The 15,199-nt window shown below is 39.8% G+C and overlaps 1 protein-coding gene across 1 annotated transcript; it reads left to right on the top strand.

The window, feature by feature from the left end:
- Positions 1-1,860: 1,860 nt before the first annotated feature.
- Positions 1,861-11,126, top strand: spdef (SAM pointed domain containing ets transcription factor). The gene is made up of 6 exons (XM_026167038.2): positions 1,861-2,226; positions 7,339-7,791; positions 8,490-8,687; positions 8,882-8,929; positions 9,200-9,334; positions 10,144-11,126. The coding sequence occupies exons 2-6, from the start codon at positions 7,347-7,349 to the stop codon at positions 10,320-10,322; spliced, it is 1,005 nt and encodes a 334-aa protein (XP_026022823.2). The 5' UTR covers positions 1,861-2,226; positions 7,339-7,346; the 3' UTR covers positions 10,323-11,126.
- Positions 11,127-15,199: the final 4,073 nt, after the last annotated feature.

Genomic DNA, 15,199 nt, shown 5'->3' with positions numbered 1-15,199 from the left:
AACATGGCATTAAAGAAGAAGAATGACTTGCAAATAAACTCGGGTGAGTAAGAGTGATGTCATGTCCACGCAACAATGGTGTTAATGTGCAGAATCTTTAAATTGCTGCTTATGGGGGCAGTAATAATAATACAAAGTAAATCTGCTTTTGAGAGGTTATTCAGCTAATTCTCAACAGGTTCGTATTTTTTAGGTGCAACCCTCCCATATGACAGCTAAAACCACTTTAATTATTCATTCCTTTTAAACAAGCCACAAGAAGACCCTGTCTCAAAGAAAGTAGGTTTTGGGAGGAAAGCATCAGTAATTTTTTGCAAATAGTTATTCAAATGGAAAAACCAGACATGTAGTGAAGAGCAGTCTGAGTTAGACAAATGCGTAAGCCAGAATTATTTTACTATTCAATATCTCCCTTTTTGCAGCTCAGTGGAGAAACACAAGCAAACACTAACTGTAGGTAATATTAAATTTCATTCTGCTGAAGCATCATATTACTTCAGTGGATGCCTGTGCAAATATTCTTAACACAGAAAAGAGTCTATGGTTTCTCTTGGGGTTCTTACACGGAAATCCTTTTAGAAGCAAAATGAAATATTACACCAGCTTTGTATGTGAGCACACCGGAACGCTAACATGTTAACATCAAACTGTGACTTTAATGGTATATACAAACATTATTATCTTAAGTGTTTAGTAATTAATGTTTTTGTTTAAACAGCATCTCCTTCCATGTTCTTGAGTAGACAGTGATGGAAATACGCAGATTAGTGGTTTACGTTAAAGTGACACACATTTAAAATCTCACTTAATTCGTGGTGACTAACATATTAGATTAAAAATGTTCTTACAGCATAACCAATAACAGCAGTGCTGTAGAAAACAATGAGTCATTAAGTATGGCATTATTAGATTTTTGAGAAGAAGCAGCTGTTTATTATCATCCATACTGGGGACAGGGGTTTGCTAATATACTTTATATCAAAGATCGGCATAGCTACCATGTTCTGCAAAGTCTGGTTTTGAAACCTAGAGCCCAGTATTTTTCCTCTCATTGTCATTGCTGTTTAAAACTAGATGTCACAAGTGAGGCGTGAATCTGCATGGTGCACTTATGTTGGCGACTTATCACTTACCTCCAACTCTAACTTCCTTGTGATGACAATCAGGACTACAATGTACAAAATGAACAGCATGTTGTTTTCAGTCAGCCTTTGAGCTTGCATTCAGGAAAGTGCTCATTAAAGTCATGGGTAACAGAAGCCAATGACTGTTTATATTTATAGACTTCACTACAAATGGACATGTTTTGAAGCTACATTTATCATTTAAACTCTGTGAGTTTGAGGGATACATTTGATCTGTTACATCCACTTTTTTTTAGCACTATGTGAGAAGTTACTACTCACAGCTCAGAGATCAATAATAATATGTTTCCTATTTTTAACATAAACGGCATAAAAATGGTACGTTTGTAATTATAGTCTTCAAATGGTAGTGAAGTAAAAAGTAGGAGTACAAACAAAAACCAGCAACACATGGAAACGTGATAAGAAAAGTATTCCTAACTAAAATTTTGTATTTGGCTACATAATCACTTACTTTAAACAGCAATTTTTATTTATTTAATCTGATCGCTTTGAATTCTCTCTCACCTAAACACTAAGGTTGGCTTGCAGTGTTTGAGGAGGTCTGAGCTAATCAGCAAAGACACACACACACACACACACACACACACACACACACGCACACACACACACACAGAGAGAGAGAGAGAGAGAGGGAGAGCGAGAGAGAGAGAGAGAGTTGTCTGCATAAGTAAACATGGCTGCCTTATAAATATAAATTGCAGTCAATGGAGGTGGAATTCCTTTGCACTCACTCACCCAGCCACTAGTCCTCTTGGCTTCACTTTGAACACACCCGTAGCAGGTGCTTCCACTTGAACTAAGTGTGCAGTTGTGTTTTAGTCTGTGACTTTCAGGTTAAGTATAATTCTGCCAAAACCAAAAACCAACCAACCAAACAAACAAAAAAGCCTGAGAAGATTTGAGGAGACCTGGGTTTGGGGCTCAGTGACAGTCACCAGCAAGAAGCCGACTGAAGGTTGCCCGCTGCCTGTTGCGCCTCACCTTCAGGCAGCAACCGGCCACTGGCTGGAAACAACACTGCATCTGCCAGCATCCAGTCAAGTCATTGACTCAAGAACATCAGAGCATCATTGCTGGGGTAAGACGTTGCTCTCTGTTAAACAGGGTCTTGGATGTTTCTGTAGCACAATCTTATTATAGGCCCATTATTTATAGGACATAAGCTGTATATCTGAGATATATATGTGTGTGTGTCTATAGTTTTCTTAGTAGTCTTGAACAGGTCGTGTAACCTAATTAGTGAAGTCCAGAGATTTTGACTCTGTTAAAAAGCAACAGTTATTAAAGGGAAAGGTTTAATTATTAAATACATTCCCTGTTCATAATATGAAAGTTAAGAGTAAAAATATTAAAAAGAAACATTCAAACATTCCTGAACCAACTGCAGGTTAGATTAAGCAAATAAATAAATACCCAGTCAAATATAAAAGGAAAAAAGAGACTGAGACCTGTTCTTCTTCTTTCATAAATCTCATGCAAATCTGAAAGTTTCCATTCAGAAAGGAAATATGCAAAATCTGGTCAGATAAAATGCTGTTGTCAGTTAGATGCCATAAACCACAGCAATAGACTGACTTTGAAACAAACACAAAAAACCCAACAGATTTCTTTCTGCTGTCACTGCGGGATGAGACGGGGGATTTCACTGTGGTTTTACTCAAAGGTGGAAATCAAATACGACTGCAACTACCTGAGACAGAAAGAAGAGAAATTCCAAAGAGGAATAACAGAAGGATTGTCTGCTCTGTTTCTTCCAAGGGTACAGGTGCATTTATATTCCTTTTCATGCCAAGCTAATCGATTATTTCTCAGAGGCCTTGTGACCTTGTTAGTATAGAAGTGTATGAAATTATTTTTGTCTCTGTTTAAAGCCACAGTTTAAATGTAGAATCTATATAAATCTTAACATCTCTTTTTAATTCATGGCACAGATAACAAGATAGCACAGATAATCACACGTAATAACATTGTACAAACAGTGGGGTAAGAAAAACAGAAAAGACCTTTCTATTCCCCCCCAAAATTTGCTATTCTCCCTTTATCAAAATATATAAACCACATCTCCTGATAATTTCATGCAATACTTGGTTACTTGATTCAGGAGGTTTGGTGTGAAATACTGGGGCAGGTTTTTACACAATCAAATAGTAGTTCTTTCCTGGTTGTCGGACCAGGTCTGAAGTCAAAAGTGTTTTTAAAGCTTTGAAACAGATATCATATCATATAAACACAGAAATAATGGCACACAATTTCATAGCTTTGCAATCAGTACACGTGAAAGGTAACAGTGATGATTGTGTAAAGAGTGAACAAACCCTAGCTCCTTTTTCACTTCCATTGAGGAGGGTGAGACTTGACTTCTCATGAACAATCTGCTGCCTCTGATCGCTCGGGAGACTGAAAATGATCCGGGATTCTCTTCTAAAGAAGCACGCTGACAGTTTGCTGACAGCTATTTCAGATTTGCAATAAGTTTCAAACCCACACAAGTTTAAAAATTACATTAAATAAACAAAAAGTAAAAGATTCATGTTTCCATGAACTGGTCATATGCAAATATGAACTAGTTGCATCTAGAAAAAACAAGTTGATGGTTCAACCAAATCCTCTACATATGCCCTGTTATACATAGAGATTTGTTCCTTGTTCCTTCTTACATGTTTTTCTCTTCAGTGGCTTCACAGCCCATTTCCCTCAGACTTGCAGGATTTCAGTTATGTTGGGTCAAGTGCGAAATTGTCCGATAGATTCTGTATTTTTTTCTTTGTTTGTTTTGTTTTTAATTTTTATTTCTAGCATTTAAAGGTTAACCAGAGTGCCTGTTTGCCAGTGTGTGCTATGATCTGATAAAGTTATGAGTTGTGAATTGTGTCTCAAATAACATATATCATCACACTTTGTAAGGCAGCTGATGAAAAGGGTCATCCTTGTGTTTAAAATTTAAAAAACTGTTGTTTTTTTTGCTTGTTTGGGTTTTTTTTTTCTTTCTTTAATCTTGTGATGATTTACAATTTAAACCCAGCGCTCAAGAAAACGCCCGAGGCCACGTAACGGCTGCCCTTATATCTGTCTTTGCTAGAACAGTGACAGGTTTATTTTTTTATCCCATTTTCAAGTTTTCCAATCTTTAGGTCCAACCCCAATTAAATGAGGTTTATTACCAGCATAATTAGCTCTAAGTAGACTCTTTGTCAAGATTAATTTAGACCAACATCAAAGCCATTTTCCTTTGATATTGGCTTAATGCCTGCACACCTGACTAACAGCAGATATGAATCACCATACATCCCCTCGCAGTGTTGGTGGTTGGAAAAATTTGTTAAAAACAGAGTTTAATGGGATCAGTATTATAAGGCAATGTAAGTACAAGCACGTGAAATAAACCTTTATTGCATTTCATAAAATAAGCACATAAACTGAAGCTAATTTATAACGTGAACAGAGCACCTGCACATGTCACTGCTGCAATAAAAAATCCCCTAAGGGAGCAATCTGCAGATCTAAATCTCCTCTTCCAACCAGCAGGCGTTTCTTTCAGAGCAACAGTCATATTAAGTAAGAAGAAGATGAAATTCCTTCCGTTTTTCTCTGAACAATGACTTCATGAGCAGGACCAAATTTCCCATGAGGAACAGGGAAAAAAAAAAAAAGGGGGGGGGGGGGGGGTGTCACATGGCAAACAGTCACTCTTGGCTGTATACGCTTCTTTAATACCAGACTGAAACGCTACCAGCATAACACTCAGTGTGTTTTGATTATGCCTTGATAGATGGCATCAGATCTAATCGCTGACCTTTTCTCTTTTTTTGGTGCTTGAATGGATTCATCCAAGTTAAACAAGACCGGACATTTAGAGTTGTTTTAATCACTACTCATTAACTATAAATTAAACACTTACCTGTCTTCTTTCACAAAACTGTTCAACAATGCTGAATTGGCTCGCAGGTTAATATTTAGCTAGATTGGCTCCACTGGTTTGGAAATTTCACCACTTTCATTTTAGGAAAAGAATTTTTCCACATAAAAATAGGGCAATTTGGATAAAAAAAAACAAAAATCTCTTTGCGCAGCTATAACCATACAAAACTTAAGACAGTGATACAAACTTCACCTCACATAATCATCGTATTTATGTTAAATAAGACCAAGCAGGTGGAAAAAATATGGTTCCCAGGGAGGGCGCCAGCATGGATGGAGTCCCATTCCTTCTGATTCCAAGGCTGACTTTGCTGAGTAAATGGAGCAAACTAATGCTCCTGAAATGAATATCAGCGTCTTGACCAAACTCATTTAGAGATCAGTCAGGGCCTTAATCCCTCTCTGCAGGGATGGGTGTTTGTGTCTTTCTCTGGTGTCCCCGCTTCCTTTTGGAAGAAGGTAATATGGCTAAATTTGCTTTGCTAATGGGCTTAGCGCAAGCTGTTACAGAGCAGAGTTGACACACAGCAGCAGGCTTGGATACCAGTGGCTTTTAATCTGACAGACTGATGGAGCAAAAGGCATTGTGGGTGATATTTACGAGAAGTTTAGAGATAAAAGGAAGACTGTGGAGGCTATTTATCAATGGCATGCTGAGGTCCAAGAGCTAGAAGGGGGTTTTGTTTTCTTTTTGCAGTTGAAATTTCATTTAGTTGTGTTTGGCAATAGTGGAAATACAGTTTTAGCTTGTTCAGATTTTACATTTCTTTTTAGGTGAATATAGCCACGCAATCCAGGTTTTCCTATTGCAGGCTGATGCGCCTGACCTCAATAGGAGACCTGTTCATACAGCAGCTTCAGGTAGTGTGTAATCTGAAATCCCACATAACAGACAATAATTCTCCACTGAGTTGGTTTATTTTGATAATGGAAGGAGAGAATAGTTTCTGAGCTCGTATTGTGTGTGTGTGGTGATAAAATGACGACAGGTTAAACTGGGAAAACCTTACACGGAACAACAAAAATCTATTTAAAATAAGAGAACTGATAATGCCAAGTAAAAGCATTTTAACAAGAACAAGAGCAGGAAAAAAATCAAAGGTACAAACAGCATAAACAACAAAACAGATAAGACCATGGTCAGTGCAGCACGGCTGAGAAATTCACGTTTGTTAAAGCTTTGCAAACTAATGGATTCTTTTTCTTTCGAGAGCTCTCATGTCTTTGTGGTTTATTTCAAAGTTACCCTTATTGTTGGTTTTGACTCGGTGGATGCCATATATCACTTTTGCAAATTTTACGAGACTTTAATTGTTTGCACTTTGACAATTTACATGGTGACTCTCCCTGAACATGTACTCTGTGGGAGTTTACTTCCTTTACTGTGGCATCAGCCACAGCTGCTGATAACCTGCTGCTATGTCCTCCCATTTACCAGCTGTGGCAGGTAAGCATTATGGGTGTCATAATCAAGATTACACTTGTGCTACAGCTTACAAACCTTCATAGGTGTACACTTTTAAAGGCCACCTCCTATTAAAGGGCTGTTTTCATAAAGCCTGCTCTTCATAAAACAGACATTTTGGCTGGGCAGATTTTATGCACGCTCTTCTCTCCACATTATCTAACTTCGATTTGATTAAAATCTCCAGCTGACAGTGGAGACAGAGGGCTGCAGAGACGGCACCTTGAAAGCCCGGGCAGACAGCAGAGCTGTTTCGGGTCTCAATACAAGTCACCTACCCCCATGAAACGAATCATTCTGGGCCAGTGACCCTCAAATAAGACTCAGTCAGATCCATTTTGCCCCACGCCTGTCAGCGCTGTGTGTGTTTTAACTGTTTTGAGGGTCAGTATCTCCATTAGACTTATAGAGCTTCTTATAGAGCCTACACCAGCACAGTCTAACCTCGGTTCTCTGCACATTCATGCACAACTCTGATGGAGATCATTGCAAAACTAAAGCAGCTGTCATTTTAGTATCTTGAGAAACAAAGGAGAGGAACTGTTTGAAAAGGTAACCATGACTTAAATCGTGATTTTTTTTTGCATATTTTTTTGATTAAATTACTTAAAATGAACTAATGTCTGCTGCAGATTTAAGTGGCATGCACACCTGTTACCATGGGCTTATGTGACAGAGAGATCTTTCAGATTTTATGCTGCGCCAAATAGTTACAAACTTTTAAATCACGTCTCACTTCATTTGCAGTTCACAGGATAGAAGTTTAATGTGGCTTTTTGTGTTTCTTTTTCTCTCTCTCTCTCTCAGGACCAGTTATGTCAAACCCAGTGGGCAGCGTACCAGAAACCACATCGTATGGGTCTCGGATTGGGATGACAGAGGACTCCCTCTCCATCCTGGAGCAAAGCAGAGGCTGCGAAGACCCCTGGGAGATGGGGGAAACCAAACCAAATGTGGAAGCCCTGGAGCGGGGCATGCCAGGCGTCTACCTCTCCTGCTTTGACATGCTCCTCACAGAAGAAGCTACTTGGCTGGTGAAAGTTTCAGAGGCCTCTTCAGCACTGGCTTTACCCATGAACCGCGTAGAACCCCGGGAGGAACCAGAGCAGTGCCCGGTCATTGATAGCCAGGAACAGGGGATCTCTCCTGGCCTGGAGGGGCAGGAGGAGGAGCGATCCCTGGAGCAGGTGCAGAGCATGGTTGTGGGAGAAGTACTGAAGGACATTGAAACAGCCTGCAAACTGCTCAACATCACCCCAGGTAGGCTGCTTTCCAGCACACCTGCAGCTGTGGCGAGTGTATTACAGCGTATAGCTGACAAAGAAACTGACCTTAAACAAAACATATTTCATCTCCCCCAAAATGCTGAAGTGTTTCTCTGTATTTGCAAATATAGAAGTATTGATTCAGATACTTAAGCTACTGGATCTTACTCGCAAAATCAACACATATTTGTGTGGACACAAGATGACAGAACTCCTAAATCATATCCTTACTGACGCAAAGCTGTGTTTGCCTGCTCCAGGATCTGTTTAATCCTGACCTTTGCAAAGGTACTCCTGGATTGTAATAGTGATGGTTCTTGCCTGCCAGTAGACGTGTACACAGTCTTAAGGGCGAGGCCTCTCCTGCTCATAAAGCAAACAGAGGAAGCGTTTTTCATGTATTGTATGGCTTCTAGCTGTTATAAACCTATGCAATCCCCAATCGTCTGTTCTACTGATTAAAACTGTTGTGGCATAAAAGCTTGATTATCTTGTGGTTTCAGCAGATTTATTATGAGTCAAAGGCAAACAAAATACAGACAGGGTAAAGGTGAAAACAATATTGATATATAAATGACTTATCTTGATCCATATGACATTAGTGTCACTAAAGAAATGGTCCAAGATAAGGTCATTTATTGCATTGGCAGCTGGAAGTTTTCTCACTGATTTCATATCTATTTCCGCCTGCAGATCCGATAGAGTGGAACACTGGGAATGTCCAGAAGTGGCTGCTCTGGACTGAACATCTCTACAGATTGCCCCATGCGGGAAAGGCCTTCCAGGAGCTGACGGGAAAGGATCTGTGCGCCATGAGCGAGGAGGAGTTTCACCAGCGTTCCCCGCAGTGTGGAGACACGCTGCACGCACACCTGGACATATGGAAGTCAGGTAATATTTATTTAACACGTTCAACATGTGCAACCTGCTGCACCCCCTGTGATGATTTTATTATCGGATATTTGGCTGCTGTGAACTTTTGAGCGGGTGCAAATTTTATTACTGCGTTCATGTGTGTTTGGGTGGGATTATTTGAAGTTCTAGCCTTTTCTTAGCTTGAACTTCTGCATCTGTTTACTTTCCAGCTGCATGGATGAAAGAGCGGTTTTCCATTGGAGACACTAAAACTACAGGTAAGATTCTTATGTTTGCATTAGCTGTCATGCAAGTTGCATTCACACAAAAAATCCAACGCACAGTATAATTTTAACACTGTATTTTACATAGACGCCAATAACTATATGCTGCAGAATTTCAGTGAAAAATCAGGCTTTTGCATTGTGTATTTTCAGTGTCCTGATTAAAGGGCTCCTTGATCTTTTGGTCCCTCACGGTACAGAGCTTTTTCATTGAAACAATGCACAATGACCCTAAGGACTGAATGGTTTTGTTTTGCTGTGCAGGCAGTGAGGAGCTTTGGTCTGAGGCAGATTCATCTTGCTCAGGTCAACCTATTCATCTGTGGCAGTTTCTCAGAGAGCTCCTGCTCAAACCCCACAACTATGGACGTTGCATTCGCTGGCTCAATAAAGAAAAGGGTACTTTCATTTTCATTTCAGTTATTCTTTATTTGCTCTATTTAGTCCTTGAGCACATGAATAAAACTTAATTTACCTGGTGTTTTTAAATAAAAGCAGAAGAATGTGTATGACATTGTGCTATTACAATTTAAGTGATTTCTTCTTTTATTCTTCAGCTTAAAACAAAATGTATTTTTTTTACATTTCAATTTTTGTCGCAACTGCTTTTATCTCTTATTAGTTCATCTACTGTTTTATGGGCTCATCATACTGCTTTGAAGCTCCAAAATCATGACACATTAATTTTAAAAAATCAAAAAACAAACAGGAAATTTTGAATGAGAGTAAAGTTTTTCAATAAATTTGCATTATTACAATTTAAAAGTAATAATTGTAGGACAACACTATATAAAGGGGCCATGTGTATGCAAAATTAGTAAATAGAACAAGTATAGTTATTTCATTCACTGTTCTTATTTTAAGGCAGATTTAAATCAGAACCTAAGAGTGTGCGCGCCTCCCTCCTTTTTTTCACACCCTGTAGTGCAATGGTACAAATTGGTACAAACACTACACAATAAAAATCAGCCACACACAATAAGAATACACCGTTAAAACGTATTTAAAGGGAAACCACAATGGAATGAATGCCGGATGTATGTCAGGGTTTCGCTTATTGGGTTTGTTAATGCCTGAAAGGCAAAAAGCATGCCAAATGAAATATGAGTCCAAGTGGCGGACTTTTTATGTGTGCACATAAAGTGTAATCATCCACTGTTTTGCACGTGTTGTGTTGTGTGGTAATAACTGCTTTTGATTCCCACCAGGTATTTTCAAAATCGAAGACTCTGCTCACGTGGCGAGACTGTGGGGACAACGAAAGAATCGACCTGCAATGAACTACGACAAGCTGAGCCGTTCCATACGTCAGTACTACAAGAAAGGCATCATCCGCAAGCCCGACGTGTCTCAGAGACTGGTCTACCAGTTTGTTCACCCAGTATGAGACTGCAAGCAAAGTGGGAGGAGAAGACAGAGGATGATGAGATGGGAACTCGGAAAATTACAAAGACAAATTGTGTCTCCATGCACCTGAACACCTAATTCCTGAGACGAAAAGGTGACATGGAACATGTGCACTGAATTACCCCGATGGTACACACCTGACTGCCAACACTGAAGTAACAGCTGGCAGCTGCTGCAGTCTTATCTGTGCAAAGCCAGCCAGGAAGAGACAAAAACAGTGTAGCTGTTGAGGCTTTTTCCTGCTGCAAAATTAAAAAGAGAACAGAATAAAAAAACAAAGACAAAGCAAAACAGAAAAACAGTACATGAACTGCCTTATTATTTGCATGATCTGCCTGTTTATGTTTCCCTATTGTGATTTCCAAATATCTTGAGCTCAAATCAAAGCATTCCAACTGATGGCTCTTCGGTAAAAGCGTCTACAGCTGCACTGGCTTTGTCTGAACAGGAAACTCTTCTTATCTCATCTTGAAGCACCTGAGAAATGGACTTCCTCTTTTTAGGAATTGCCTCAAATCCTGCTGTGGAAGTGTAATAGGGACCCTTGTATATATGTTTGTTTTCTAATGTATAACTTCTGAAGTGTGATGCATTCCTCTTCGAATACCTTTATATAGTTTACCCTGCCTGGTCCATTTACACAGCCGTATACTGCAATTAATGCTGTGAGTCTTTGAAACCCAAAGTTTTCAAAATTTAATAAACCAAAAAGACTTGAAATGAATAATCATATACAAATGGAGACAAAATATGCAATAAAAATAAAGTTTTGCTTGAGAATTGACATGACATGTTGCACAAATTCATCATTCCTGGAATATGAAATGATTTTTTTCAGTCATTGCACTAGTTGGCAACTTGAAACACGGGATAAATTATTAAAACTCTTTTTTTTCTCCATTCTGTTTTATTAGTTGTTTATGCAACTTTGGATGGCAGAGGGCTGGAGCTCCCAGCTGTCATAGGATCAGAGAACACCCTGGACAGGTTGCCAGTCTGTCACCAACTAGTCATACTCATTCATACCTGCAGCCAAGTTAGGATCACCAGTTAACTCAGTAGTATATCCTCAAACACAGAGCCTCTTTAGCTGAGACCTAGACTAGCAGGGCAAAAATATGAAGTGAAAAATAAGCTGAATGAACATTTTGCTGGTTCTATTATGATAACCCATGATGCACTTTTAATAAGTTGGGTTTTTTTTACTTATAAAGTTAGGCAAGTACAGGGCGAACATGCAAATGAAACACAGAGAGGTCCCAGGCAACCACTAGAAACCGCTGCGAGTCACGGGTTAACTTTTGTTTTTAAATGCTCAATTGTCAAACGATGTCACGATCTCAGTGTCAACTTACTGCTGCACCTGTTAAACAATCAAAAAAGTCAAGATAAAAAATAATTCAACTGCACCATGACAACAAAACTGTAGGTAAACTTTTGAAATGAAAATTTCAAAAGTTTAGCATGTCATTCTTGCCATAAAGTCTGGACACAGAGTTTAATAATCTCACATAATCTCACTGGAGTTTTAGTAGCGGTTTGTTCTGTTGTTGCGGACGGCAGCAGGGTGAAAAGATTGTGGCTGTGGCGAGTATTTCTTTATAGGGTCCATTGGGATCTGCACAAAAACCTAACCTTCAAAACGGTCCTGGGAAGCCGATCTCTACAAACTAATGTGGCACAAAGAATACATTTGTGAAGGACAAGATGCGGCTTGAGCTAAAGCTGCGCATGGTCCCAAAGTATTGATGCAGCTGTTTTTTGTTTTTCTTGTATTCTTACACCACTCTCTCCCCTTTTATGTCCCAATAACTGTAAAAACAGTTAACTGCTCTTCCACAGATTGGCAGTGTTTTGAGCCAAAGGTGCCTTGTGACTCACATGTTGACTTTGCAAACAGGAACAAATTAAACTAGAGCCAAGAGAGAACCAGGTACCGTGTCAAAATCTACCAAATCAAATATTTGGAGCTACATACCACGATGACCCCTTGTGACTCGATGAGCAGCCGAAAGCAATTTTTTACTGTAGAAAAAAGAACAAATTGTTTTGAAACGGCCTTACAAGCCCTCCCAAATTGATCGACAGCAACGATATCTGCTCTGACATCATTCTTGATGTCTCTCCTCCTCTGCGTTGTGTTAGCACACACATACCTGTAAACTCTCTAGAGGGCACACATCACATCTGTCTGATACAAATTCACAGGAGACTAAAAGCTGCTCCACCCCACAACTATGTTCATGTGAACATTACTTGAAGTTTATGTTAGTTCCATGTACTCTGATTTAGCTCTTTCACACCAGTTTAACACATCTAGTTCCCAAACGTTTTTTGCTGGGCCCCCCTTTGTTTTACAAGAAAAATATCCCCCCCCCCCACCCTCCGCGCGCACGCACAAACACATCCTCTAACCACACACACCCATATTTTGCTCCATTGCGGCTTATTTCACACCTCAAACATTTAATAAACAATTAAGCAAATACAAGTAATCTGCAGGTAGTAATAAAATAAACTACTAAGTCTTTTACGCTGCGTCCCCACGTACACGGGTGATTTTGAAAACGCAGCTGTTTCGTCCACACGTAAACGGCGTTTGGAATCACCGAAAACTGAGATTTTTTAAAACTCCTTTTGGGGGTTTATGTGTGGAGAGGAATACAGAGTTCATCACACAATGTTAAAGGTGCCTTTTTCCACGTCACGCTGTGCGCCACGTTATTGTTTACATGAGAGGAATTGCAGAATGGCAGATAGTCAGATTAACAGTATTTTGTCTCTATCTTCAGGTTTTACACGCTTACATTTACACGCAGTTACTGTCCCTCTATTTAGAAAGGCAGAGGCGTCATGGTGTAATTATTTTACATGTAGTTGTTTTTTCCCTGTGTAATAATATTCAACATTGCTATCAATACATTTTTCAAAAAATGCCTCTCTGTGCAAAATGGGTTTAAAAACACTAACAACTGTGGGATACTGTTTGTCCGTGATTTGAACCGAGGGAACAAATCCTGGCAGGATCAGCCTGATATTATTTGTATCCCACTTAGGGTTGCCAACCGTCCCTTAAAATACGGAATCGTCCCGTATTTCGAAACAAAAGTACACGTCCCGTATTGAGCTAATAAGGGACGCACTTTGTCCCGTAATACAGTGAGAATCAAAAGTAGTCTATAAATGTTTATGGAATTAACGCTTTGTTTGAAAACATAATTCCCAGCCCCTCTCCTGCTTTGTGACCAATGAGCTGACAGCACACTTATGACAATTCGAGTATGACAATTCAGATTACCGCTCATCTCATTGGTCGAGGAAAGGTCGCTTACGGAAAAAATACCGGAAGACAACAGATGACCACAACAAGAAGCATGGCCAACAGGGGAACAAACGCCGTCACTGCGGTGCAAGTCTCGGACGACAGTACACCTAAAGCTGGGCAAACACTGTGCGATTTTTTCAGTCACGTTATTCAGCTCCTGCTCAAACTGGACGATTGACTCACAGGGGTTAGAAGTTGGTAGGTCACGATGCAGGTCTCACACTATACCGCCCGATGCTCTGATGCGACCTGAGTGCTCACACTGTGCGTCCATAAAATTAAGGTTATAACAGAAAATCTGTCGCTCGCTCTCTCTGTCTCTCACTCACACAGACACACACACCACTACCATCAACTTTGCTAAATTGCTAATGAAAAACATGATCAGGCAGCTGTGATTTAGCAGCGATGTAGATCCAACTATTTTCACGGTTGTTGTGGTCGTGATAATTTTGTGAGGCCACATCGAAAAGGCTCGGATGAGCTTTTCAAAGTTCTACAAGTTGTGCCTCCATCGCTTGTGTCCAGATCACACGCTGCACAGCCGTGCTGCTCCGTCTTTTTCACGGCGTTTACGTGTTTGCGCGCGAGCAGTGTGAGCGGCTCACGAGCGATTGATGATCGGGAGCTGGTCGTGAGGTGTTAATCACTTCTCGTTACCCCACGTATACTACACGATGCACGATGATGGCCAAAATCGGTCCGATCACTCAAAAATCGGCTCAAAATGGGCCTAAAACCGCACAGTGTGAGCCCAGCATTAGAGCAGCAATGTTTGTTCCCCCTCAGAGAAAGGGAAGAATGGGAAAAGGAAAACACCTGGCTGGAAAAAGTTAATATGGGCATGTGCAATGAATATCAGCGCTATGTGGCCAGAAGTGTGATAATATAATTTATTTTGTGTAATAAACGACTGCAAGGATAGATGATTACAACAAATAGATGACTAATACATAAAAGTAATACATAGATGAATAATGATGATGAGTTAAGATGCGTAATCATGGGAACAAGCGGGTTTTCAAACGGGAGCAGCTGATTAGCATTAGAAAAGCTGAAATAATACCTCAACTGAAGCCGATTGTACTAAATGCACTAAATGTGCACTGTTACAAGAATGTTTTTCTTTCTATTGTTTTCTATTATTTTAAGTTAAGCAGGACAGAGTTCTTTTAAAGAAAGATTTACTTATATTCTCAAAAGTTAAGCATGACAGGCTTCTGTTTAAGAAAGAGACCTGTTTTACTGTGTTAATGTTGTCATTTTGAGCTAAAAATAAATGGCTAAATGATCATTTGTTTCACATGTGTTCATATCACAAAGAATACACATCTACTTAAATCAAATTCAAGTCAAAGGGTTAAAAAAATAATTTCACACACAAAAAAAGAGCTAGAAAATTCACCACACTGGGAAGGGTGACGACAACTGGGTCGCCCGGCCCTGGCCACGAGGTGTCCCTTATTTATTTTTCAGGGAGTTGGCAACCCTAATCCCACTGTAACTTTACTGCAAGGCTGGAACTGGGACAA

The sequence above is a fragment of the Astatotilapia calliptera genome, chromosome 5, assembly GCF_964374335.1.
Source record: "Astatotilapia calliptera chromosome 5, fAstCal68.1, whole genome shotgun sequence".
NCBI classification, from domain to species: Eukaryota; Metazoa; Chordata; class Actinopteri; order Cichliformes; family Cichlidae; genus Astatotilapia; species Astatotilapia calliptera.
Note: the sequence above shows the minus strand (reverse complement) of the source record. Positions and strands in the feature narration are given on the sequence as shown.